We start from the raw sequence: 24,716 nt of genomic DNA on the forward strand, positions 1-24,716 counted from the left end.
AGCTCTCCTGGATCGTAACGGAGTTCTATCCAGAGACATGGGCTCATTCTATAGGGCTACATTACGAATAGGCTGAACAGGTCACGTATTCCACGCGTCGAAGCATTGCGCTTTGGATTTTTCATGTATTGCCTTCTTATTTGAATCTACCGGTAGTTAGTTGCTGAGGGGATTGACTGTATACATACAACTACCTAAATAATAAACGAGCTACGTATAAGCCATTTCACATAGTAACCGGAGATCTCAACACAATTGATGTATTCACGATTGCGGTATACGAAGGGGATTGAAAATGCGCTGTTTAGGATCACCAACGGGAGGCGCATGTAGAGGCACGTACTACTGAGCACACGTCAGTCCTAGGTTCCACCGTAGGGTACAGATTTTAACACTGTAAAACGGAACACTGGACAATTGCAATTTTGAGTTTTTTTAAAATTGTCAGAGTGTAAGGTTAGTGGCTTTTCGACAGCTGTTACCCGTCCGATCACCATATAAATCGTTAAAATCGTTTCATTTTGTCCAGGTTTACTACTCAAGTAGGTGAGCACGTATATCTCTGTCGATATATCAGCCCCAAAACCCCTAATTTGAGACGAACTGCTCGTCGAGATGCATAGAAGTGCATAGAATTAATTTCGGCGGCGCCAATCGGGAAATGATTATCCCGAGGCCCTTTCTCTTACAAAGCCGTACCGTAGTCAATATCTCAATTCTCAACTGTATTATACATAAATTACTGATAAGAAATAGATCTATCGCTTTCTATAACCAACCAAAAGTTTCTTCCAATTCTTTTATGGCAGTACTAATGAGCATTAGCTGGCTATGTGTGATGATCGTACTGTATCGCATTAGCAGATGGAAACATGTCACGTTTCTTTTTGACTTTGTGGGTGTTTCAAGTGGGGTGCCGACCCGGGACCAGAATTACGCCTGGCATTAGTAACAATTGACATGGCGCCTAAACCTAAAATTTATAAAGGTTTAGTAAAAAGGCTGAACGGGGTTAGAGCACTCCGACATGGCTCAACAGACTGGCCGGATTTGACTAAGTTTTACATAATTGCAGTAGTAATAAGCTGGTGGCGAAGAGATGGACTGATGAGGGCTTAATATTGTTTTTGAATTACTGGGCCTCCCCCAAGTCTGGGTCCCGGGTATATATAGGGGCCTACGCCATCGATGATGAAATCTTTTTTTTTTTAAAATGTATCAACGGCCAATAAAGACTTTAGTATCTCTATCGCTTTTTATTGGATTTTTAGCTATTTGTTACAACTTGTTTTCTGAGAAGACGACGATTAAACCTCGATCCGAACCTATAGCTACAGAAGAAATGTCTGCTACAAAGTTTACACCGCGAAGTATTGCCAAGAAGATCCTTGCCGTTGAGCAGTCTGAAGGCGTTGGCGCCCGAGTTAGACGGTCAATTGGTACTCTGCAATTGCGGCACTTCAGTCCATTTTTGATGCTTGACCACTTCAAAACCGGCACTAAGGGCGGATTCCCAGACCACCCTCACCGAGGACAGGAGACCATTACTTACATGATGAAGGGCTATGTCGACCACGAGGACTTTACCGGAAGCGCTGGCACTATTGGCCCGGGCGATCTCCAGTTTATGACTGCTGGTCGAGGCATTGTGCACGCCGAGATGCCACGAATTGGCGAGGATGGAGTGTCGCCGGAGGGCATGCAGCTGTGGGTTGACTTGCCGGAGAACCTCAAGCATGTCGAGCCACGGTACCGAGATTTGAGAGCCAGGGAAATTCCCATTGCGCGACCGAGCGACAAGGTCGAGATCAAGGTTATTTCGGGCGACTCGCACGGCATTGAGTCGGTGCGGGACCTGGCGTACACTCCAGTGTGGTACTTTGACGTTACAATCAAGCCGGGCGGAACCGTTGACCAGATTATGCCAGAGGACTTCAATGCCTTTTTGTACGTGTTGTGTGGCACGGTCAAGATCAACAACGAGACTACTGTGCCACAATTTCACAATGTGTTGTTCAAGCGGGACGGTGACGGTGTTACTGTGAGCGTGCCAGAGGATGCCACGGAGGAGGCCCGACTGGTTATCATTGGCGGCAAGATGCTGGACCAGCCGATTGTGCAGCACGGTCCGTTTGTCGAGACCTCGCAGGAAAAGATCTACCAGGCGTTTGTTGACTACCAGATGGGCACCAACGGGTTTGAGAAAGCAGTCAACTGGCACAGCAAGATTGGCAAGCGAAACGGTTAGCCATCTCGTTTCTTTGGGAGATGGGGGCACTATCTGGGGGTTGCCGCGGTTTCTATTTATTTAGTAGCATATTTATATAGCGTATAAACTTATTTATAAATTGGATTATTACCGGTACATTGTACTGTACTTCTGTAGAAATTTGGATTAAATGATTAGATTTACCGTACCCGATCCCAGTAGCAATAGATGGCTTGCAAGGTTCAGCTATAGTACCAGTAAGTAGAAATGAGCCCAAGTAGATAAAATAACCCTCAATATCGTTGAGATAAAATCTCGATAGGGTGTAAATAACATTGTAATTTGTTAGTAAAGCTACCTACTTTTGGTAGGTTATTCAGATAACCGTTTAAGATAGCTCGTTTCATGATGGGTGCTCAGCCGTGCCAATAAACATTTCAATCTTAAACCATCGTCGATAAAATCACTTCTCACGATAACCACGATAAAACTAGAAAACATAGCCGCCATAGCCAAAAAAGAACTCGATCTATATATCCTGGTAATCTGGCCAAACATAGTTCAAATTTGAAATGTCAAATCAAGAGAGAAACCCGTATATTCCAAAATACATATCCAACGCCCCTTGGTATATGGATCAAGAGGAAAAGGGCGGGTACTTGAATCACCAGAGGAAAGAAGGCTCGGAGCCAGAAGGAGAATGGTACGACCGAGGAAAGCCGCGCATGAAGGCCGCGACAAAGTATCGCCGCGGGGCATGTACCAACTGTGGCGCCCTGACCCACAAGGCTGCTGACTGCCTGGAAAGGCCGCGAAAAGTAGGCGCCAAGTACTCTAACCAGGACATCTCGCCTGACGATAACATTCAAGAGATAACGACTACGTACGACTCTAAGCGAGACCGCTGGAATGGCTACGACCCGCAGGAGTACACCAAAGTCGTGCACAAGTACAACGAGATTGAACAGCAAAGGATAGAAGAGGATCGAGAGCGAAAGCGGCTGAAAATCGATACAGACGAATTGGACGAAGATGAGCTGGCCGATGACGAGCCAGCAAACCCGCGGGAAAAGCTTAAGGAGCGTCATATTGCGCCGTACATGAAGAACCTTGATCCCGAGGACAGCACATTTTACAACCCTAAGTCGCGGGTCGTACACGACGAGCGGCTCGGCACGATCAACGAGAGAGGACACTATCAGCGTCACATGACGGGCGAGGCCAAGGAGTTTGAGGAGCTTCAGAAACTGGCTACGGTGCTCGACGACCGCAGCATCCACTTGCAAGCCGGGCCGACTGCGGGGATGCTGAAACTCCGGGAGCTCAAGGAAAGCGGTTCCAAACAGCGCGAAGATGCACGCAAAAAGCTGCTGGACAAATACGGTGGGGAGCAGTACATGGCGGAGCGTCCGGCCTCAACCAAGGAGCTGCCAGAACCTACTACCACTACTTTTACAGAGGAAAAAACTACGTCGCCGGGAGAATCTACAAAGTCGCGCTACGAGGAAGACGTGTTCCCCGGGAACCACCAGTCTATTTGGGGCTCCTACTGGCAGGACTCACGCTGGGGCTACAAATGCTGCAAGTCGATGATCAAAAACTCGTACTGCGTTGCCCCGAAGGACAATAGCCAGGGTCCCACGGGATCGTAGAATCGGGCCCTAATTAGTCACTCAAAATTCGCCCGCGAATACTATACGGGCCTGTCGATCCACCGGTATGGTCTGTGACCCGTTTTGGTCCATGGACACTGCAGGTCCTAACGTCCAATAGCATTGTCTAGTCGGCCCTGGTGTGTCGAACGCGCGATGTCCAGCGTCGCACGGCATTACGCATGCTGCTCCTCGCATGCTCCCGGGCCTCATCAAACGAGTAGCTCGGGGCCCTTGGTCCCAACTTCTATGCGGATGGGCGACCGACGCTGTGCATAATTGAACGACCCGCCCCATTCCATTTTGGGCACTGCACTTTTTTTTATCCACGGTTCATTGATAACGAAAATATATATATCGACACGTGGGGAGGTGAGAGTTTGAAAAAAAATCTTATTTTCAGTTTGGCAGGAACGGCGACATGAAATATGGTACCGAGCTAGCCAAGCGTTCTGTACCGCAGTGGAGGGCACACAACCTCGACTACAATGATATCAAGCGGCTTATCAAGCGGGCGACGTCAGGAAGTGAGCCCAATCAGAGGGCCATTGACGAGCTCGTGGCTCTGCTCTTTGAGGAGCTCGAAAGAGTGAGTTTGATTTTTCTTCTTCTTCTTAGCGGGTAAGAATGGGGCTAATGAGTAGATCAATTTATTTGTAAAGTCCAAGTCGGGCGAGATAAACCGGCGCATTAGCGACTGTGAGAAGATCGTAGCGGCCGTGGCGGCCCGAGAAAGACGGAAGAGTACTAGTAGCCGCAATGGTCTCTTGGGTGAGCTCTCGCAAGGCTCCCAGACACGCGTGTTCAAGCTGCATCGCGAGCTGTCGCGCATTAATAACGACATACAGGACTTGAGTAGGTTCATTGGCGCCCAGCGAACAGGGTTCCGCAAGCTTATCAAGAAGTTCCGTAAGTGGTCAAACTCGGACCGGCTCGCCAGGGAGTTCCTTCCGCAGTTAGAGGCTCCTGGGTCCTTTGCCAACCACGACTTTACGGCCAACTTCCTCGAGCTCTCGGTGCTCTACGACGTGGTGCGGAACAACTCGTTTGCCAGTCTGACTGGCCATGCCGGGTCTCCGGGGACCACTGCGTCCTCGCTGGACCCGCCAAAGCAGTCCATGTGCCGGTTCGACTGCCAAATGACCTCGTCTGTGGCCAACTCAATTGTCTTCTGGGTCCACCCGGATAACATTGTCGAGGCCAAGGTTGCCCTGCTGAAGCATCTTGCGCTGTACTCGACGGATGATGCTACGGCGAGCGGCGGCGAGGAGGAAGACGCTCCGGAGGACCTCACTTCGGTTATCTACCTGGACGACGAGAAGTTCCACTCCATTTCAAATGACGCAGGGCCAGGCCAGCTCCGCTGGGTCAAAGACCCCTTTGTTGACTACACTGTTCTGTGTTCCCCGGTAGGCGGCATCCGGCACTTTGCCTCTCTCAGCGTGAGCCGCCAGCAGACACAGGATATTCTAAGCGGCGAGGTCCATCACAAGGACATTGACGCCCGCGGAGACGCAAACGCCAAAATGGCTCTGGGGTGGGTCAAGAAGCGGCGTGCAGTGCCGGTATCCAAGGCGTCGTGCAAGCGGACGCGGTACGTTCTCTACGGAGAGCCCGAGAGCTACCTGTCGGATACTGCTGGTTCGGGCAGCTCAGGCAACCTGACCATCTCCGACGAGCCCTTCATCTGGGCCACTATTGACGAAAACATTAAACTAACCTACAATGGTCGCTGTGATACTCAAGACGTGGATGCGGCGGCCGATGTCAGCACCTTCCCGTACGCGTTGCTGGAGATACGCTGGAAGAACCTGAACAAGCCCGCATGGATCGGCGACTTTGAGGCTGGTATCGCCAAACCGGTGCCCGGATTCTCTCTTTATGCCTACGCTGTAGCGCTCTATTACAAGTCGAGCCTTCAGTCGCTGCCGTGCTGGATGGCGCTCATTGAGAAGAATGTTGACATTCGCCAGGGACGCAAGCGACGCAGCTCGAGCAGAAGCGTGCCTACATCGCGGACCGTATCTGGCGTGACCACCCCCGTGCTACCCACATCAATGTCTTGTGCCAACAGTATTCTCCTGAATGAACATTCGATGGACTACTTCTCAGGAAAACACCACAACAACACCCTGGCAGTTCCAGCTCTTGACGAACACACTACTTCCGAGGACAATATCTCGCTTTCATCTGGACAGATGCTTCACCGCGCGTCCAACCCACTTGATGTATATGGCACCCCTCAGAACAAGCCAGTGGTGCGGTATTGGAACGAGTTTGACGATCCTGATGAGGGGAACGACGGAGCGTTCTTTGTCGACCCTGAACTGGCCCAAGGCGATGGCGAGCACGGCATATTCTCGAGGCGTAATGTAGACTCGCTTGTGCGGTTTGGCGACAAGTTTGTGCAGAAGATATCACGCATCAAGGACCGGCTCGGTCTGGAACGGCGGCCACTATTGTCGCGTGTGAACTCTGCAGAGTCGTTTGACGATGATGACCGCACATCCATTGCTAGTCACGCCTCTTTCTCGTACAAGCCGCACAGGCACGACTACGGGTACGACACTTTCCCCGACGAAGAAGGGGTTGAGTATATTATCCCCGAAGACAAGAGTCGCGACGTTGTGCTCACTGTGTTCTACTCCATCTGTTTCTTCATTTCGGCGCTCATGATCTTCACGCTGTTTGGGGTTATCGCTGGAGAGGACATGGACGCGATTTCTAATGGAGCATTTGTATTTATTATTACCGGTCTGCTGATTGCCTTGGGCATTGGAATCATGGGCATGTGTCTGTTCTTGCTGCGTAACGTGCCGTCGTGGTGGCATCAGAGCATCGTCTTGACAGTATTCTTCTCCATTGTCTGTTTTGGCGTCGGCGGAATCGCTTGGATGTTAGCATAGCTTTACTAATGAATGTGAAATGAACATATCAAATTAATTCATAAGAAATGAACATAGTAAATAGTTCGTGTTGAAAAGTTGAGACGTATATCTCGTATAAATATGTAGTTACAACCGCTCCAAGTCCTCGCTAAAATCCTGGACCTTCATGCCAAACTTTGACAGACATATGTTAGACCCGCTCTCCAAATACTCTGCCCTCGTAACGTATGCCTTCTTGAGCATCTCGTCATTGCGGCCCAGGGCACACCCTCCGTACCACGCGTAATTATCTGGCTCGTCAGGCGCACCAACCCGAAGATTCCAATGCTGGGGTGAAATTGAGCGCAGCTCTCTACTAACCCGCTCGACATAGCCCGGCAGCTTTGTAGTCCCACCCGTTAGTACTACGTTTGCTAGGAGCAGCGACTGGGCCTGTTTAGGTACCGCTGTAAGCGCCTGCAGCACAGTTCCCGGGATGCCTTCTTGGTCAATTCCGACCATTTTCGGCGAAAACAGCAGCTCGGGTACAGTAAATCGCTCGTTCTGCAGGTTCAGTATGGCGTCGTTGGCGTCCGTTTGGTCATCCTCCGCCAGCAACCGCCCTCGCGGATTCTCAAAGTTTGGCAACAGGAACCGCTTAAGCAAATTCTTCGGGCTAGCATGGACCAGCTCAATGTCCCTGGCAAAGTCGTCCGATACAAAGCAGGTCTGCTCCTTGACCAAATTCATAAGATAGGTGTCTGCCATCATGTTATAGTGTCTAAATGAAGTCGTTTCTCGCAAATAATTCGTTAGTAATTTCCCGCCGACATCTATCCTCCTCACCGCAGGCCAATACACTTCGCCGTACACGACAGGGATAACCTGGGTCGCCGAAAATCCACTATCGATAACCAATGCGCAGTCGAGCACCGGCGTGTTGTCGTTTTTTTCTGCGCCAAACAAATCCCCCTGAAGGTCATTCCACGGGATCAGACTCTGCGGCGTGCATCTGTAATACGAATCAAACCCGTATTCCTCGAACACCATCTGGTCCGTGTGCGAAGACAGCGCTGGCAGCGTCAGCGGCATCTCAGTCAGAATCAGTGAGGTGTCTGAGGGATCGACAACTCCTCCTCCTCCGCCGGGACGGGCCAGGTCCGTAGAGAGACCGTAGAAGAGCCGGTCCCATATGACTTTCTGGCATTCCCAGTTGGCCAGCATGCCTTTCTCGTGGGGCCTTCGAAACTGGAGGCCCGTGATATCGCGACAACTTTCGATTTCGCTGCCGACAAACACCTTCTTGTCACCTGCTGACCGAGTAATTGCGTTGGGCTCAATCACTAGGGACTCTGCATCTTCGGCATACCCTGCTTTGATATTATACGCCCCATTGTCTACTACCAGAACGGGCATTCTTGGTATCGGTACATGTTGAGATTCAATCCTCTTGGGCCTTTTTCAGTGCGGCTGACAAAACGTGTTGAATTAATTACCTTAATTAACTTAACATTGGATGATCGATCGATCGATCGATACAAGATCTACGCGTGACGACTTTTTCGAGTTTTCGATTGATCAATCGATATTGACTCGGCCAGCCTCCGGTGGGGTGAACTCTCAGTACTATACGTGTTGTAGCAGTGTCGAAATGGGGAACCGCTATTTCGCAAACCGTTACGAGATTTGAGGGAAATTCCAGGTGACTTCAAAGATACATTATTAGCTCCGGTGAGTCGCAAGTCACGTATATATATCATACATCGACAAGTACAACAAGAAATAAATCGAAGTCCTATTAAGTTCAATAGAGACGGCAAAAGATTCCTCAATTGATGAACTTCGCTTAGTTCCGTAGATCGCACGGCTGAAGGATCATCTCGCCCGCCGCACGGCTTCCAGACCACCTAACTGCTCAACACAACCCGTTCACACAGCTTGCAATAGAGGAGCTCGGGCGGGGGGATACGGAGATAGCGGCGATATCAAATCAATTACAAATAGTCTCTGCGATAATTTGCCCGCCTTTTCGTCGGAGCGGAGGGGATATCTGCCGAAGAACTATCCAAGTTGCCGTTTTGGGATTCAAACGGTGCCCCCGCTTGTCCGTCTGAGTTAAAAAATCCATTAGAGACAGTTCTTCAGTTGGGGGGACCGAGCCGATGTGGAAGCCGGCCATCAAACCGCCCGACTTGGGCGCATTTAGTGAGGAGTACGGTAGTATATATAAGTTCACCGGCTGTTGGCGTACCAATCTCACTATCCTGTCGTAACTTTTTGTAAATGAATACCGTGACTTCATACAGTGGCTATGAGCCAGTTAGTAGCGGCCAGGCCAGGAGGTTCCATAGCAAGTGGGGGGCGGTTACCGAGAGCTCTGGTACGAGGTACCACGGCCTATATATGCCTCCTGGCGGGCTGAGCCGGACGTATATTGACGAATCTGCTACTCTCCATGCCGAGGACATTATATATGCACAGGGAACAATGGACGACGAAGTACAAATCGAGGTAAGTTGTTAGCTCAGTCAATTGTTGGTACAAGATTGCTAACATAGCGTTTGTTATCTCAAAAGATCAGAGAGCATCTTATTAAGCAAGTCCTGGACAAGGCCTTTCCAGAGGTTATGGCCCGGATTTTGGGCCCGGACTACCAACTAGTTCAGCCAATGCCTAGAGTGAAGACAATTGACATCCCTGTAGTTCAATCTGAGGCAACGGGGCCCATACCCTTTGATGGTTACTCTGAAGAAGGCACAGAGACTGCCCTGGACAACATCTTCCTAACGCAGTTTGGACTTTCTCCGATCGATTTTGGTCGAGATAGCCTTTATCTAATCTTCTCCGATAAACCCACAGTCGAGAATATCAGTCGGCTAATGGCTCGGAAGAGCTCCAATAGCGATACATACCGGTCTCTAGAGTGGATTCTACCGCTTCCTGCACTGTTCCACGTACGAATGCATACACTCGAGATGGCCATGCGGGCTCATTATGGCATTGACGAGCGAGCAGGCGGCACCCTATACCAGCACAGCGTGTACCTTGATACCCAAGGCGTCACCAAGGAGTCGAGCGAGTTCTACTCTCTTGAAAAACTGGTGACATTGAGTTACCGGGCGCGGGTGTTGGCATTGATAGCTGAGAAGCTGCGTGTCGATGTACCCAGGCTCGGTGAAGCACTCAGCAAGTACACTCAGGGTGAACTACTTCAGCTTGTATCGGCAGTTGCCTACGATATTACTAACTCTGCCAACTGGAATAATCTTGACCAAGCGTTCCATAAGGATCAGTTGGTTCAGGCTCACTACTTCTTCCTGAGGCACACCGAACCGTATTTCGTCCTCAAGCATGCAATCGCTGCTGGCGACGTAGGACTCCTGCGGCGAGCGCTCAATATTCTTTGCATCCAGTTCATCGGCTCGCGCCAGTTTGGCTACGCCAGCCAGATGCTGCGGCTCATAAAATACGCTATCTCGCGGGCTACCCCCGTAGAGATGCAGGACGTAATCTTTGCAAATGCCATATCTCAGAGCCGCCAGTTTGAGCGGGCTGCCGATGCGTCGTCAAAGGACTGGGATAATGAGGATGTCATTGAGCTGACGCGGAGCTTAGCAACGGCACTGTGTGAGGAGCAGTCGGTGCGAGTAGTGCCTCATCGGCTCATCAACTACCCGCCTAAGAATCTCGTTCATGAAGGACGAGTCAACCTGGCGAACGACCGCGTGTGGAAGTTCAATCAGTGCGAGTCATGCAACCTGCCTCATGCCGAGAGCGGGCAAATTGACACGCTAGCCGAGTTCTTTAACGTCTACTTCGACCGCGCGGTTATATAGCGCCACCATGGGTAAGTTTGTAGCTCACATTCTTCATTTATCCGTCTTATATGTACGTGTATATACAGTACTCTTGACTGCTTTGTATTGAAAGATGCTGAATAATTGGTCCGCATGGCGATGCCCGTACTAGCAACAACTTATTAGTACGCATTGATGATAGTGACTTCGAGGAACAGCCCTCGAGCTCCTATAGCTCCGCTTCGCGAAGAATAGTAGCGGAGCCTTGATTGTCTTCAATTGCTAGATACTACCTAGAGCTACTTGTCTGGCTGTGCAAAAAAGCGTGCAAAAGAGCCCAGTTGTGCCCGATAAAGCGAGATCGGATAAATCAAGGTAGGCCCAAAAGTGCAAAAGTGGCCCATAAACGATATGTATGATTGTGCACAAACGGGCATAACTGGGTACTGTTTGTTGTTGCCCCAGCAACCTGTCGCGAGACGCGCGTCATCGCGTAAACACTGGCGCGAGAAAAAAAACAGCCAGGGGGATCAAAGCTCAGGGACCGTCAGAAAGTACGGTAACGAAGCCATAATCGACAAAAGACGCTTTTGACTTATGCCATGGTTCGCGTGAGGAAGAGCAGCACACCCGACAGCGAGCCCAGAGCGCCCGCGAGGCGCCGGGGCAAGAGGAACTCTGCCGAGCTGTCAGTAGACAGGTCTCGAGCGACAAGGCACCGGCGCATCGTGCCGGACGACGAATTTGACGACAGTACAAGCAGCAGCAATGTGACAAATACCAGTTTTGACAGCCGTGCCGAAGCATCGGATCAGGAGGAAAACTCGCCGCTCAGAAGCCGGGGCCCTACGCCGACCCCAAAGGCGAACATAGAGGTAGCCCACCTCGAGCCAGTCCTCAAAATGGTGCCGGATACAGAAGACATTGAGAACATGGGCTCTCCGCAAAGAGCACCGGCAAAGCAGCCGGTCGATACTCCGAGAACGCCGTTGCAGGAGCCACGGAGACGAGATAGCGGCATGACGCGAGTCGTTGACTCAATGGGCCAGGTTTCGCTGGATAGCACGAACAAGCCGAGCCTGATCCCCGAGTCGCCTGGTACTATGCTCACTCCGAACGGGAGGACTGTGCTGATCAAGAGCCCGACTAAGGTGTCTCGCATGCCTAGCATCGAGCAGGTGCAGCCTAAGCAGCGGCTGGTTATCCGCAGGCTTGTCCTTAATAACTTCAAATCTTATGCTGGACGACAAGAGATTGGTCCTTTCCACAGTGTAAGTTCACCATGTGAAATCCCCAGTGTACGGGGGCGTTTAATTGCCTTGTTTATTATGATACTAACTGTTTTGTGATAGTCTTTTTCTGCAGTAGTGGGCCCCAATGGGTCTGGCAAGTCAAATGTCATTGACTCGCTGCTGTTTGTGTTTGGTTTTCGAGCGTCGAAGATGCGACAGTCTAAGATCTCGTCGCTTATTCACGCTTCCTCGGCCATGCCGAACTTGACCTCCTGCTCGGTAGAAGTCCACTTCCAGGATGTCCGGGATAACGCGGATGGCTCATCTACGCCGGTGTCCGGCACCGAGCTCGTAGTCACGCGTAAAGCTTTCAAAAACAACAGCTCGCGATACTTCATCAATGAAAAGGATAGCAGCTTTACCGAGGTCACCACGCTGTTGAAGGACAGAGGGATTGACTTGGACCATAAACGGTTCCTCATCCTTCAGGGCGAGGTTGAGAGCATTGCGCAAATGAAGGCCAAAGCCGAGAATGAAAACGATGACGGATTGCTTGAGTACCTGGAAGACGTCATCGGAACCTCCGTGTACAAGAAAGGCATCGAGGAGTCCCAGCTGGAAGTCGAGACTCTTAACGAAGAATGTCTTGAGAAGGAGAACCGACTTAACATCGTGGACAAGGAACTGAGCGGGCTCGAGGACCAGAAAGAACAGATCCTGGGTTACCTCGAAACCGAGAACGACATCGCCCTTAAGAAGAGTGCCCTGTACCAGCTGCTGGTTTATACGTGCAACTCGCGCATTGAGCTGAGTTCGAATGTAATCGCCGAGAGCCAGCAAAGGTTGCAGAAGGAGTTGGAAACCACTGCCGTCAATCGAGAGGAGGTTGATCGGCTGAGCGCTGAACTCAAGGAGCAGTCCCGCGAGCTCGATGCTCTTAAGAAAAAGTCGCAGGAAGCGTCGAAGAAGCTATCGAAACTGGAAATTGAGAACGTGCAGCAGCAGGAAAAGAAGAAGCACCTTGAGAATAAGCAAAAGAAGCTCGAGAAGACCATCCAGGCAGCTGTTCACGCGCGAAACGAGTCCCAGGCGTGGATAGATAATTACGATGAAGAATCGCAGACACTAACCAAGCAGCTAACCGAGCTTGAGCAAAGCCTCGAAAAGGAAATCGCCACCTTGGAGCAAATCCAGGACGAGCTCAAAGACAAAACGCAAAGTTTTACTGATGAAATTGAGTCGATCCAACGAGACCTCGAGCCTTGGCGCGTTAAGATTAACGCTAAAGAGTCGGAGACCGCAGTGGCTCAGTCTCAGGTCGATTTGCTGCAAGAGCGAGCCAAGGAGGCCGAAACCGCCGTTGTGAGTGCCAAGGAAAAGGTCGATCGAATTAAGCTTAAGGCAACCGAAAAGCAGGAGGAACTGGGTAATGTCGAAGAGAGTCTGAAGCACACGATCAGCCAAATTGAGCTTGGCGAGGAAGAAATGAAGCAAGCTACCCAGGGCTTCGAGCTGATGAAGCAGAAGCGGTCTGCCATGCGACAGAAGCTTGCCAGCGCCAAGGAGGCTGCCAACTCCTTCAAGTCGCAAAACAAGGTGCTCAAGAGCCTTACGCGTCTTAGTGAGTCCGGCCGAATTGAAGGGTTCCATGGCCGGCTAGGCGCCCTAGGTGTCATCGACCAGAAGTACGATGTCGCTATTAGCACTGCCTGTCCAGCGCTGGACAACATCGTAGTCGAGACGGTCGAGACCGGCCAACAATGCGTAGAATACCTGCGAAAGAATAACTTGGGCCGAGCCAAGTTCATCCTCCTTGACCGCCTGCCCAAGCGCAACCTGGCCCGTATCGATACCCCGGAAAACGTACCTCGGTTGTTTGACCTCATCACGCCCAAGCACGAGAAGTTTTTGCCGGCTTTCTACAGCATCATGAGCGATACTCTCGTTGCCAAAGATCCCGACCAGGCCCGGCGAATTGCCTACGGCAGGCGGCGATGGCGTGTTGTCACCCTTGGGGGCATGCTCATTGACACTGCTGGTACCATGAGTGGTGGTGGCAACTCCGTCAAGTCGGGCGCCATGCGAGATAAGATTACCGAAGAGGTCTCTGAAGACCAGGTGCGGGAAATGGAGGAATATCTTGCTAAGTATGAGGAACGTGTCCTGGAGGCAACTTCTAAATACGAAATGATGGAGAACGCTCTCAAGGAGTTCCGCGAGGAGAAGCCCGTTCTCGAGTTGAGTATATCCAAACTCCAGATGGAGCTAAGAGCTCTAGAGCAGGATTACAAGGAGGCCAAGGCCCAGTGCAGGGAACTAATTCAGGAACAGCAGAACAACGGCAGTCTGCGGAAGGAGCTAGACGCCGCAGAAGAATTGGTAGCCCAGCGCCGACAAGAGCTGGAGGGTCTCAAGTCGCAGACTCACGGCATGGAACAGCAGATTGCAGGCCTCCAGGAAAAGATCATGCAAGCGGGTGGTGTCAGGCTGCGAATGCAGAAATCTACTGTGGACGGTATTCGTGAGAAGATGAGTTTATTCAATTCCCGACTCAGCAACGGCGTAATGGAGAGGACCAAAATGCAGAACGAAGTGAAGAAGCAGACGCGGATCATTGACAGCGCCGAGAAGAGCATCGAGGAAGGGAAAGAAGCCGCTGAGGAGCTAAACCAGTCCGTTGGCGAGATGGCTAAACGAATTGCTGAGCTTGAGGAGAGTGCCAATGCTCTTTCGGATGAAATTGAGGAGAAGCAAGAGGCTCTGGACGCCAAAAAGAGCGACCTTGAAGAGCGTCAGGCACAAATTGACTCGGTTCGATCAGTGGAAATTGAAATCCGCAACACCATTGAACAGCACCAAAAGTCGCTGAAAGACGACACAAGGTCGCGAGAGAAGTGGTCTGCTGAACTCAAGGAACTGACACTACATGACCCCGCAATGATTCGGCGGCTGCGAAGGCGCAAAAGGCGCCAAGAGAAATTGGAGTCCCAAGATGAGAATGACGATGGCAATGAAGACCCAACAACGGAATGCGAGCTAGAGCTTCCCGCTGCGGAGACTCCTCAGGCGGACGATGATGCCGACATGGATATTGATGGCCAGCCAGAAGAGGAAGGGGAAGGGGAAGAAGTCTGCTTCTTCGAGTATTCGGAGGACGAGCTTTCATCTATGAACAAGGATCAATTGGCAAGAGACATTGCGCATTTAGAAGAGACCATCCAGAATGCCAAGGTCGACATGCAAGTGCTCAAAGACTACCAGCGCCGGGCTGATGAGTACGAAACTCGACGACGGACTATGAACGAGGCGGTAGCTGCCCGAGACGCCGTCAAGAAGCGATGCGATGATCTCAAGCAAAGACGATTGGACGAATTCATGGCTGGGTTCAACGCCATTTCCATGAAACTCAAGGAGATGTATCAGATGATTACAATGGGCGGAAACGCTGAACTGGAGCTAGTCGACTCTCTCGACCCGTTCTCGGAAGGTATCATCTTCAGCGTCATGCCGCCTAAGAAGTCGTGGCGAAACATCTCCAACTTGTCCGGTGGCGAGAAAACACTGAGTTCATTGGCGCTGGTGTTTGCTTTGCATCACTACAAGCCTACTCCGTTGTACGTTATGGACGAGATTGATGCTGCGCTGGACTTTCGAAACGTCTCGATTGTGGCGACATACATTAAAGAGCGGACGAAGAACGGCCAGTTCATTGTTATTTCGCTGCGGAACAATATGTTTGAGCTGGCCAAGCAGCTCGTGGGCATTTACAAGGTCAACAACATGACGCGAAGTATCGCGCTGGAGAACAAGCCAATTGAGTCTTTCGAAGAAAAAAAGGATAACGAGGACTAAGGATTGTTTATTATTTATTGGGTTAATGTACTATAGAATCTATTGGCGTTTGGTTAATCTTCACACCTTTTCAATTCAGCAGCATTTGCGAATAGCCCTTATAATACGGCGATGCCCCAGCCACAAGCTTTGCAATCGCAGTAATTTTAACCTATCTGAAAGATCAGGTTTGATCTCTATTATCGGTAATGGTACTAGCTTTCACAGGCAGTGGTATCGGTACGGAGTACTATGCATGCGCCATTTGCCGTAGACACTTTACTTCATTGGTTCTATTCTACAGATTTACTCAAACAGCATGCCTATAAGACAATAGTTGATATTTGATATATTGATAGGAATACCGTAGCTGATTGATAGGCTTTTACTGGTTAAGTCCATCGATAGGTGATGACCGGAGTTTGTCGGGTTTTCGACTTTTCACCCCATTTTTTCACCGACAATCACCAACCCCCAAAAGCCGACCCATGATTGTCAAACCGTCTCTACGAGTGGCTGGCCGAATTAACATCAGGACTTTTGCGACCTCGGTGTCGTGCCTAAATACCGGCGACAAGACCCACTTCGGGTTCAAGACCGTGCCAACCGAGCAGAAGGAAGACCTGGTCCGAGGCGTTTTCTCCAACGTCGCGTCCAACTACGACTACATGAACGACGCCATGAGCATGGGCATCCACCGGCTGTGGAAGGACCACTTTGTCAGGAAGCTCGATCCGGGCCGACGCCCTGGCGGCGAGCCTCTGTCCTTCCTCGACGTTGCTGGCGGCACGGGAGACATTGCGTTCCGGATCATGGATCACGCGGCGCGAATCCACGGCGACCGAGAGAGCGTCATGAATGTCGTGGATATCAATGCCGAGATGCTGGGTGAGGGTGAAAAGCGGTCCAAGACACAGTCAACTTACCTTGTCGATCCGGAGCGAATTACCTTCAAGGTACAGAACGCGGAGACCCTCGATGCCATTGCCGACGAGAGCCAGGACATCTACACTGTTGCGTTTGGCATTCGAAACTTCACCAACGTCCAGGCGGCTCTGAATACTGCATATCGTGTGCTGAAGCCAGGCGGGGTGTTTGCGTGCCTTGAGTTCAGCAAGGTCAACAATGCTGTGTTGGACCAGGTTTACGGGGCGTACTCCTTCAATGTCATTCCATTGATGGGTCAGATCTTGGTTGGTGATCGAGACTCATACCAGTATCTAGTAGAGAGTATCCAGCGGTTCCCGTCGCAGGAGGAGTTTGCTGGCATGATCCAGAAGGCCGGGTTCACTCTGGCGGGTGATTGCGGGTATGAAAACCTCACCTTTGGTATAGCCGCTATTCACGTTGGTGTTAAGCTATAAATATTAAACCTGTACATAGCATTGCTTATTATATTGCTAACCTTTGACTCTCGTCAAACCCGTGTTGAGGAGCGGGGCCTTTCCACTCGAAAGGGAATGGAAACTCTATTCGTTCGCTTAAATCGAAGAGTTAATATATACACCGACATTTTTACAAATTACCCGGTACCATACATTTCGACACACAAAAAGCTAAGTTAGTGGCTTTTGATCTACAGTTCAACTTCGATGGTTTCAAAAGCCTAGTTTCAGCCATTTCACTTCGCTTACTTTTTATTACCATCTATACTGTTAGCCTATGTAATTTTTGACATGGCGCGCATCTTTTTTTTGCTATTAGGTTACTTAATCCCTTTATCGTACATCAATTGAGCTACTCACATCCATCCGAACTACAGTGAACAACGTAACAGACGATCTGAATCTTTTGTAACGTGTTACCTATAAACTATGTAAGGGCAATTACTGCATTATGACAATTAAAAACACATACTAAGTGAACTGAATAGACCAATCTTTTGCAACATAGGTACTAGGTAAAATGAATTGAAATACGGTGAAAAACCGGAGATCAGGGCGTTCAACGGTCTCGGTCCCAAACTTCACACGTCACCCTGTCGCTTAGCTGTCGGTGGTATTTTCTGCGTTTGCCATGACATTTAGCATTTAATATCTATAGACTAATGTATGTCTGTTTTACTTTGATTAACTATGTACAATGTGCTGTAGTACCGGTCTGCTTGTGTCCCTGAAATAAATGCAGCCAAAGCGTCATGATGTCAGGGTGAAAACTTGAGCGGTCTAAAACGCCAAGCCAAGGCGGTTCTATACGCAGCCCCTACTTTTTCATCAGCTATTAGCAGCTCTACAGCCGACCCTACTAACTTTCATTTAGTGTTCAGCGTAAAAACATACGCGTCCGTTCCTTGTATTAGAATTTTCTGAAAATATATTAGCATGATTAGCCGTACGATACGTACGAGAGCGCTTCGCCCTGGTGGGTCTCTCGTAGTGCGGCGAATCAGCACCACTAAGCCTGCCCGAGTTGACTTGCCTGGAGGGTTCCCCAACCCTCTGCCCATGGATAGCATGGGCCCAGAGGAGGATGATAAAAGCAAGAACAAGAAGACCCGAGAAGAGCCCAGGGGCAAGTTCTACGACATTTTCATGAAGTCGCTCGAGACTGGGGCTATCATGGTTGCGTCGCTCTCGTGCCTGGGGTTGGCGGGTGTCTTGTACCATAACGGATACCACCGGCATGCGCTGAACAAAATGGCTGGCGCATTTAACGAAGGCGATCCAGCGTTCGAACTCACAATGCATAGTCGAAGCGGCAAGAGCGACAATGAGGGATGGGTGGTACGCAAGCACCAGGATCTCATTGACGACATCATTGCGGGAAACATCGTCGGACGGTACTACCTACTCATTGGCGAGAAGGGCACTGGCAAGACTTCAATGATCCTAGAGGCTATGAAGAAAGTCTCGGGCGTCAATTGCACGTTCCTTGATGCTCATCGCGACCCAGAGATCTTCCGAATCAGGCTGGGCAAGGCGCTCAACTTCGAGTTCCATGAAGACTACCTGGGGGCGCTTTTTTCAATCCGGGGACCACGAGACACCACAGCACTGCTGGACATTGAACGAGCGTTCAACAGGCTCGAGCAGGTTGCGCTAGAGCATCGCAAGAAGCACAAGAAGCCGTTTATTTTGGTCATTAACAATGCACACTTGATCCGGGATGACGAAGAGGGGCAGAGTTTGGTCGAATTGCTACAACAAAGGGCCGAAAGTCTGTCTGGCGCTGGGCTGGTGACCATGATCTTCAATTCTGACGACTATTGGCTATATGAGCGGCTCAAGCAGTTGGGTACGCGGCTCGATGTCATCAGCATCAATGACCTGGACCGCAAGGAATCAGTTCTGGCACTCAAACGAGCCAGGAGACGGTTTAATGGCACAGTCGTCAGCGATGCAGAGGCCAACGATATCTACAACCTCATAGGCGGGCGTCCGCAACATCTGGCGTCGGTGGCGTCCAAACCAGACATGCTCGAGGCGTGCCACCATCTCATTGACAAGGAGAAGACGTGGTTCCTCAACCAGTGTGGCCTTTTGGGCGAGGGCATGGACGACGATGTCATGGAAAGCGGCAAGTTCAGCACCTCCGCCATGTTCTTGGTGCGGGAGATGGTCAAGATCGACCGCACCCAGCGGCTGGAGAACAAGAGTGCGCACGATTTGGCCACGGAAAACCACGACCTACCGAAGATCCCTCTGTGGAGGGCCCGCCAGATCATGACACGGCCGGACTACATTCAGGTCTACGACAACCTCAACATTTTCACCATTGACTCGCATTCCATGGTTAAGGCGGACTCGGTTCCTATGATGCAGGCGTTCCACGAGATTGCGTCGGAGCCAGGCTTTGACGAGCTTGTGGACGAGACGGCCGACCGGGTCAGTGCCATTGAGTCTCTCGGCCGAACGAGGGAGCTGGTGGCCAAGGACCTCGTGCTCAATGGGCGGTACAAGATTGGGGTCGAGACCGATCCCAAGTCCAAGTCGCGCGAGATGGTTGTGCGGCTTGAGCAGGTTGAGGAGGAGGAGAAGCCCGAGTCGGAAGCGGATGACGGGTTCAACTACCTGGCAAAGCAGCGTCAGCGTTGGTGGACCATGCGGCAAGATAAGTACACTAATGGTAAATAGTCCAACCACATTCGAGAACAATTTTTTTCATGCTCCGTTTATCGGACGAAAACAGCCAGGGGAGAACCATAATGCCCCACAGTAAGACATCAAAAACGTACGAACGCCAACCTTCCTTATCTAGCATGTAACATGGACGCAAGATCAAGATTAATAGACTAAGTAATCGAATAGATGGCATTGACATGAATATCCTGAATAGGAGATTTGTTGACCATCCTAGATAGAGGAGAATTTGTTAAGTGCCCGAAACAATGGATCGATTAGTTTTAATAATGGCTAATACAGCTGTTTCAATTTCTCTTGCCGTTCTGGTTCGGGCAGCCTGAGCGCCTTGGAAGTGTGTCGAAACAGCGTTTCCTTCTCGCGGTCAGTAAGCGGAGACTCGCTGAACCGGGGATCCTTGCGCAGTCTGCGCTTGAAGTCGAGGTAAAACTTGAACTTCGGGGTATACTCGCTGACAATAAATTCGGCGAACTTCTGTTCAGGGCTACTAGTGGCTGCGTCATTGGAAGGTTTCTTGGTGGCTGCAATTTTTTGGGTAGCCCAGGCATCAAACGCGATCTGGCGCTGCTGAAGAGAACTGAACAGGTCGTACCGCGGATCATTAACCAGCTTGTTCATTTCCAGTTGCCAAGTGGACAGCGGGCTTATACTGTGCTCATTGAGCATCTCTCCAAACCGTTTTTGCTTCTCCTCTTCAGACAGAGTCTCTTCTTCTTCTTCTTCTTCTTCTTCTTCCTCTTGAAAGTCTTCAAACACAAATTCGCCCTCGGAGCTTTCATTTTCGGATTCTTTTTCGGGCTCATTGTCAGATTCGCTCGAAGACTCGCTGTAGTTGGCAATTAACTCTGGTTCTTCCTCATTTCTTGGTTCGCCCTTCAATTCTTCTTCAATCAGTTCATGTTCTTCTTCGTTCGGCTGTTTTTCTTCTCGAGGTTCGGCCAACTTCAATCCTCGTGCGCGGGCGATATGCTCAATTACCAAATTACGATCCAGAGCTTCGACTAATGTCTGAATTTCCTCCGGAGCGTTCCAATACGATTTACTCGTCTCGGAATTGTGCACGAACCTCCGTCCGGATTTACAAAATACGAGAACCCATGGTCCATCCGCCAGCTCAAGCTTCAACTTGGGCCGGTCCGCAGGCTTGTGGGGCCGTCTACGCTTCTTCTTCTTCTTGTCTACAGTGCTACTGAGATCGGGCTTATCGTACGTCGACTCGCCCGTCTTGCTGTTATAATAGTAATAATGCCCCGAAGGCGCCACGTGGCGGCTCCACCCTGACGGCAGAGCACTCTCCATCTCTAACTATTAATCTTCGAAAATAGAAAACCGTTTTTTTCGCAGTCTCACACCACACTACTGTCCTGTGGGCAATTTGGTGATCGAAGTTCAGTGGTTGGGAGACAACCAAACTCGCCACCACCGCAGGGAAAACTCCAAACCACCGACTATACGACACAATGGGCAGTAGACGATACGATTCGCGAACGACAATCTTCTCTCCGGAGGGGCGGTTGTACCAGGTAAGCATTTGGAGGTTTTTTGTGGCTGTTACGGTGCTAATTATGTGATGAACAGGTTGAGTACGCCTTGGAGGCGATTTCACACGCGGGTACAGCCATTGGCATCCTATCGACGGACGGCATTGTGTTGGCTGCGGAGAAGAAGGTGACGTCGAAGCTGTTGGAGCAGGACATCAGTGCCGAGAAGATATACACGCTGAACGACAACATGGTGGCGGCAGTGGCGGGCATTGACTCTGACGCCTCGATCCTCGTTGACTACGCCCGGGGCTACGCGCAGCGGTACCTCAAGACGTACTCCGAGGAGGTTCCCTGCGAGAATCTGGTCAAGCAGCTGTGCGACGTTAAGCAGAGCTATACGCAACACGGTGGGTTGCGGCCTTTTGGCGTAAGCTTCATCTATGCGGGCCACGACGACGTGCGTGGGTTCCAGCTGTACACTTCGAACCCGAGCGGCAATTACAGCGGCTGGAAAGCGACGAGCATTGGCGCGAACAATGCGTCAGCGCAGACCCTACTCAAGCAGGATTACAAGGACGACGTGACGCTGGAGCAGGCCTGCGAGCTGGCGATGAAGGTGTTGTCTAAGACGATGGACTCGACGACGCTGTCAAGTGAGAAGCTCGAGTTTGCCACGATTGGCCAGCGCAATGGCAAAGTCTACCATAAGATCTGGAAGCCCAGTGACATTGACCAGTTGCTAAAGAAGACCGGCCTGGGGAAGCCCGATGACGACGAAGAGTAATAGATTATTATGTATTTTCATCACCACACCGTTGTCATTTCATTGTAGATGGATGTAGTTTCTTGGGCCCGCTAGCTTGAGTGCTTTACGATTTTTCGTACGGCTGTAACAACATCGTAACAACCTCTGTAACAAAATCTACGACTCCAGTTAACAAGCAATTGTAGGAGGGTGTTTCGGGGCGAGGACCACCCGTTACAGCCTCACATCGCCACATCACAGAAGGAATTGGAGTCTCTAAAGTCATAGGTTCTGGGATGTCAATGGGGGCTGGCCCCAAGTCAATTGTACTCTATCAATGGAAGGGGGCCCGCCTTCGCGGAGAAATTGTTCATTAGTAAGGCTAGGTTAGAATAAATTAAGGCAAAAAAAGCAGAGGGCCAGCCTCATGTCAATTGCAAGAACTGCTGACGCAGGGACTCGACAATGCCCAAGGACACTCCCGTACACTGCCTTTTGAGAGGCTGGCGTATCGGCGACGGGTCAATCTGCTCAAACTGTCGCCGCAGGCGCTGTACATAGGCCCGCGTGGGAGCCGGACCTCTGCGCGAAGGCACAGGAGGCCTGTGCCTCTCGAACCTCCGCGCCAGTACACGCACCGGCTGCAGGTGTGCGTTGTCTACGTTGCCATTGGCATTGTCAGATACGCACAGCAGCCCTTTACGGATTGCCGTAACCAAGGACGGCCGGTCCTCGCTAGCGTAGAGTCTCTTCACGGCGTCCTGGGCCTTGTGCCACTGGAGCGCCTGGATCGCGCCGGCGTGGGCTCCGCCGCGCTTGAGAATGCCGCGCTCGAGCAGCTCCTGGGTCGTGGGGCGCGACCGCAGCTGCCGCGACAGCGCGTCCCGTCTCAGCTGAAGCGCCAGCCTCAGCACCAGCCGCAGGCGTTCCGGATCGCAGCCCGGGCTCAGCTGAGAGGCAGACGCCAGGATGCGCCGCTCAAAGAGCTGCTTACCGCTGGGGCGCTCCTCGATCTCGCGGTCCAGCTCGACGATGGCCCTGCGGAACCGCGTGCGCTGGACGTGTCTATCGAGGGCGAGGCTTCTGAACAGATGGCTCACCAGGGCGCACGACGCGAGGTCCGGTACGTCCAGGTACTCGAAAACCAGCATCCACAGCTCGCTGGGCAAGTCCATCGCTGCCATGGATTAATGGGTATACGCTATACAGTTGGTGGGTAGCGCATGGGAAGCAACCGACCGATAAGATAGTGCGGAGCGCGCGTGTGACCCCTTACAGTACATGGCGTGTTTCACCATTCATCGTCCGCCGTTCATCATCCGACTTTTCGCCATTACACGTTACATTAGTACTTTAGGGGCATATGAAAAAGGAGGAAAGGAGAAAGGTGTGGGCTTTTGAATTGGCGTATTGAGGTTACAATAGTCGGGAAGGAGATGGCCCTTTCCAGCTTGCCATACTGTATAGTCGTCTCTAGCCGCTGTAGCTGTACTGTAGCTCCATATTAAGATGCGTGACAGAGGATTTACAATATTGATTAAAAGTTAGGTAGAAAATGGTTATAATCCAAGAGTTGACTGGATTGCATACATTGGAAAAAGAGCAGATAGAGCAAAAAGCGGGTGTATCTTTAACATGATAATGGAGATACAGAGCTACTCACTATATGTACCGTAGTACCTACCTACTACTCAGTCCACAGATAGTGGAAACTATTGAACGACGTAACATTATACTTATTTTTCATCAAGTCTAGGTTATTGGCCAAGTCAGAGGAATGAAAAGAGGACGATAGTCTTGGGAGAGCTCGGGTCAGAGGTACCGGTAAGTCGTTACGTACTTCCTAGGTCTACCTACCTCTTAATTACATTGATACTCCGCTGAAGCATCCAGAATTAATAACTAACAAATATGGCATGTATTTTTTTCATCCAAGGTTTCCACCTACACACTACCGGCACTCACAATTGATCATCTCTTCGGTTCAACTGCATGGTACCGGTACTACCCTGATACCGGTATAAGCTATGTAAAGTGCCGAACTTCCTGCTCTTCTTCTCAATTCTTTTTTTTTGTTCAAGATATTAAATATGTTTGAGAGAGAAATAACCATTCTAATTACATTGCCAATTTGAACCCACATCTTTGACAATCATTTTATTCAGCTACCTGGTACAGCGTGCGGTGAAACATAGTGGTGATGGAAGGTAGTTGAGCGCGGAAGACCGTCATCACTGGATGATTGCAGTCATCAGTATCAAGTGGAACAGAAAACGGGGGCTCTGAAGGAAGCTGGTGAATGTAAGATTGGCTAATATTTCCAAAAAGACGGCGACTAACGAGTATAACAGGTTCAGCTCTCTAGTAGTTGCCGGAAGCAACGTACCAGTGGGGTACACGGTGCCGCCTTTCCCTTCACTGTACTTTCCGACGGAGAATAACAAAGCGTATCAGCTGTCCTTCCTCTACTATACTTATGACATCTGGCGATTTACGCTGTTCTGGACGCTCATCTTTATGCTGTCCTTCCACATGTGCGCTGCCGGGCTGGCGGTAATCATGCACCACAAATGGCTTGGAGGGCTGTGGATAATCACGGTCTACGCAGTAATATCGGGCATTGAGGCGATCATCTCGGGGACTATAGTAGGGCTAATGCTCTCTGCTGTTTATAAGGCCGGGTTATTTGGCGTCTCGACGTGGATTCCGTTCGTGTGGGGGCTGATCCAGGTCATCTTCCTTGTCATCTCCTCCTACTCAATGATGAGCGCAGTTTTGTGAGATATTGCAGTTGGTCTCCGCGTCGCTACGGAGGGTTTG

At 50.6% G+C, this 24,716-nt stretch overlaps 12 protein-coding genes across 12 annotated transcripts; 9 read left to right on the forward strand and 3 right to left on the reverse strand.

Moving 5' to 3' along the window:
* Positions 1 to 1,213: 1,213 nt before the first annotated feature.
* On the forward strand, positions 1,214 to 2,248 carry TRVA0_037S01244 (pirin family protein; the record flags this gene model as incomplete). Its single annotated transcript, XM_076686429.1, has 1 exon — positions 1,214 to 2,248. One exon carries the CDS (start codon positions 1,214 to 1,216, stop codon positions 2,246 to 2,248), a length of 1,035 nt encoding a protein of 344 aa, XP_076539376.1.
* A 593-nt stretch (positions 2,249 to 2,841) lies between these two features.
* On the forward strand, positions 2,842 to 3,861 carry SLU7 (mRNA splicing protein SLU7; the record flags this gene model as incomplete). Its single annotated transcript, XM_076686430.1, has 1 exon — positions 2,842 to 3,861. The coding sequence occupies one exon, from the start codon at positions 2,842 to 2,844 to the stop codon at positions 3,859 to 3,861; it is 1,020 nt and encodes a 339-aa protein (XP_076539377.1).
* Positions 3,862 to 4,282: 421 nt separating this feature from the next.
* Positions 4,283 to 6,767, forward strand: VTC5 (Vtc5p; the record flags this gene model as incomplete). The annotated part of the gene is made up of 2 exons (XM_076686431.1): positions 4,283 to 4,450; positions 4,506 to 6,767. The coding sequence occupies 2 exons, from the start codon at positions 4,283 to 4,285 to the stop codon at positions 6,765 to 6,767; spliced, it is 2,430 nt and encodes an 809-aa protein (XP_076539378.1).
* A 108-nt stretch (positions 6,768 to 6,875) lies between these two features.
* On the reverse strand, positions 6,876 to 8,144 carry ARP6 (Arp6p; the record flags this gene model as incomplete). Its single annotated transcript, XM_076686432.1, has 1 exon — positions 6,876 to 8,144. One exon carries the CDS (start codon positions 8,142 to 8,144, stop codon positions 6,876 to 6,878), a length of 1,269 nt encoding a protein of 422 aa, XP_076539379.1.
* Positions 8,145 to 9,215: 1,071 nt separating this feature from the next.
* Positions 9,216 to 10,564, forward strand: TRVA0_037S01332 (uncharacterized protein; the record flags this gene model as incomplete). The annotated part of the gene is made up of 2 exons (XM_076686433.1): positions 9,216 to 9,239; positions 9,305 to 10,564. 2 exons carry the CDS (start codon positions 9,216 to 9,218, stop codon positions 10,562 to 10,564), a joined length of 1,284 nt encoding a protein of 427 aa, XP_076539380.1.
* Positions 10,565 to 11,127: 563 nt separating this feature from the next.
* SMC4 (condensin subunit SMC4) lies at positions 11,128 to 15,609 on the forward strand (the record flags this gene model as incomplete). Its single annotated transcript, XM_076686434.1, has 2 exons — positions 11,128 to 11,796; positions 11,878 to 15,609. 2 exons carry the CDS (start codon positions 11,128 to 11,130, stop codon positions 15,607 to 15,609), a joined length of 4,401 nt encoding a protein of 1,466 aa, XP_076539381.1.
* Positions 15,610 to 16,076: 467 nt separating this feature from the next.
* Positions 16,077 to 16,952, forward strand: COQ5 (2-hexaprenyl-6-methoxy-1,4-benzoquinone methyltransferase; the record flags this gene model as incomplete). Its single annotated transcript, XM_076686435.1, has 1 exon — positions 16,077 to 16,952. One exon carries the CDS (start codon positions 16,077 to 16,079, stop codon positions 16,950 to 16,952), a length of 876 nt encoding a protein of 291 aa, XP_076539382.1.
* A 683-nt stretch (positions 16,953 to 17,635) lies between these two features.
* Positions 17,636 to 19,661, forward strand: TRVA0_037S01398 (ATP-binding protein; the record flags this gene model as incomplete). Its single annotated transcript, XM_076686436.1, has 2 exons — positions 17,636 to 17,637; positions 17,848 to 19,661. Exon 2 carries the CDS (start codon positions 17,910 to 17,912, stop codon positions 19,659 to 19,661), a length of 1,752 nt encoding a protein of 583 aa, XP_076539383.1. The 5' UTR covers positions 17,636 to 17,637; positions 17,848 to 17,909.
* Positions 19,662 to 19,940: 279 nt separating this feature from the next.
* On the reverse strand, positions 19,941 to 20,966 carry URN1 (Urn1p; the record flags this gene model as incomplete). Its single annotated transcript, XM_076686437.1, has 1 exon — positions 19,941 to 20,966. One exon carries the CDS (start codon positions 20,964 to 20,966, stop codon positions 19,941 to 19,943), a length of 1,026 nt encoding a protein of 341 aa, XP_076539384.1.
* A 161-nt stretch (positions 20,967 to 21,127) lies between these two features.
* PRE9 (proteasome core particle subunit alpha 3) lies at positions 21,128 to 21,935 on the forward strand (the record flags this gene model as incomplete). Its single annotated transcript, XM_076686438.1, has 2 exons — positions 21,128 to 21,190; positions 21,246 to 21,935. 2 exons carry the CDS (start codon positions 21,128 to 21,130, stop codon positions 21,933 to 21,935), a joined length of 753 nt encoding a protein of 250 aa, XP_076539385.1.
* Positions 21,936 to 22,321: 386 nt separating this feature from the next.
* Positions 22,322 to 23,071, reverse strand: TRVA0_037S01464 (F-box protein; the record flags this gene model as incomplete). The annotated part of the gene is made up of 1 exon (XM_076686439.1): positions 22,322 to 23,071. The coding sequence occupies one exon, from the start codon at positions 23,069 to 23,071 to the stop codon at positions 22,322 to 22,324; it is 750 nt and encodes a 249-aa protein (XP_076539386.1).
* A 1,124-nt stretch (positions 23,072 to 24,195) lies between these two features.
* MAY24 (May24p) lies at positions 24,196 to 24,677 on the forward strand (the record flags this gene model as incomplete). Its single annotated transcript, XM_076686440.1, has 2 exons — positions 24,196 to 24,197; positions 24,248 to 24,677. Coding segments are annotated over 2 exons (432 nt in total).
* Positions 24,678 to 24,716: the final 39 nt, after the last annotated feature.

The sequence above is a fragment of the Trichomonascus vanleenenianus genome, assembly GCF_965637985.1.
Source record: "Trichomonascus vanleenenianus strain CLIB 3782 genome assembly, contig: TRVA0_037S, whole genome shotgun sequence".
NCBI lineage: Eukaryota > Fungi > Ascomycota > Dipodascomycetes > Dipodascales > Trichomonascaceae > Blastobotrys > Blastobotrys vanleenenianus.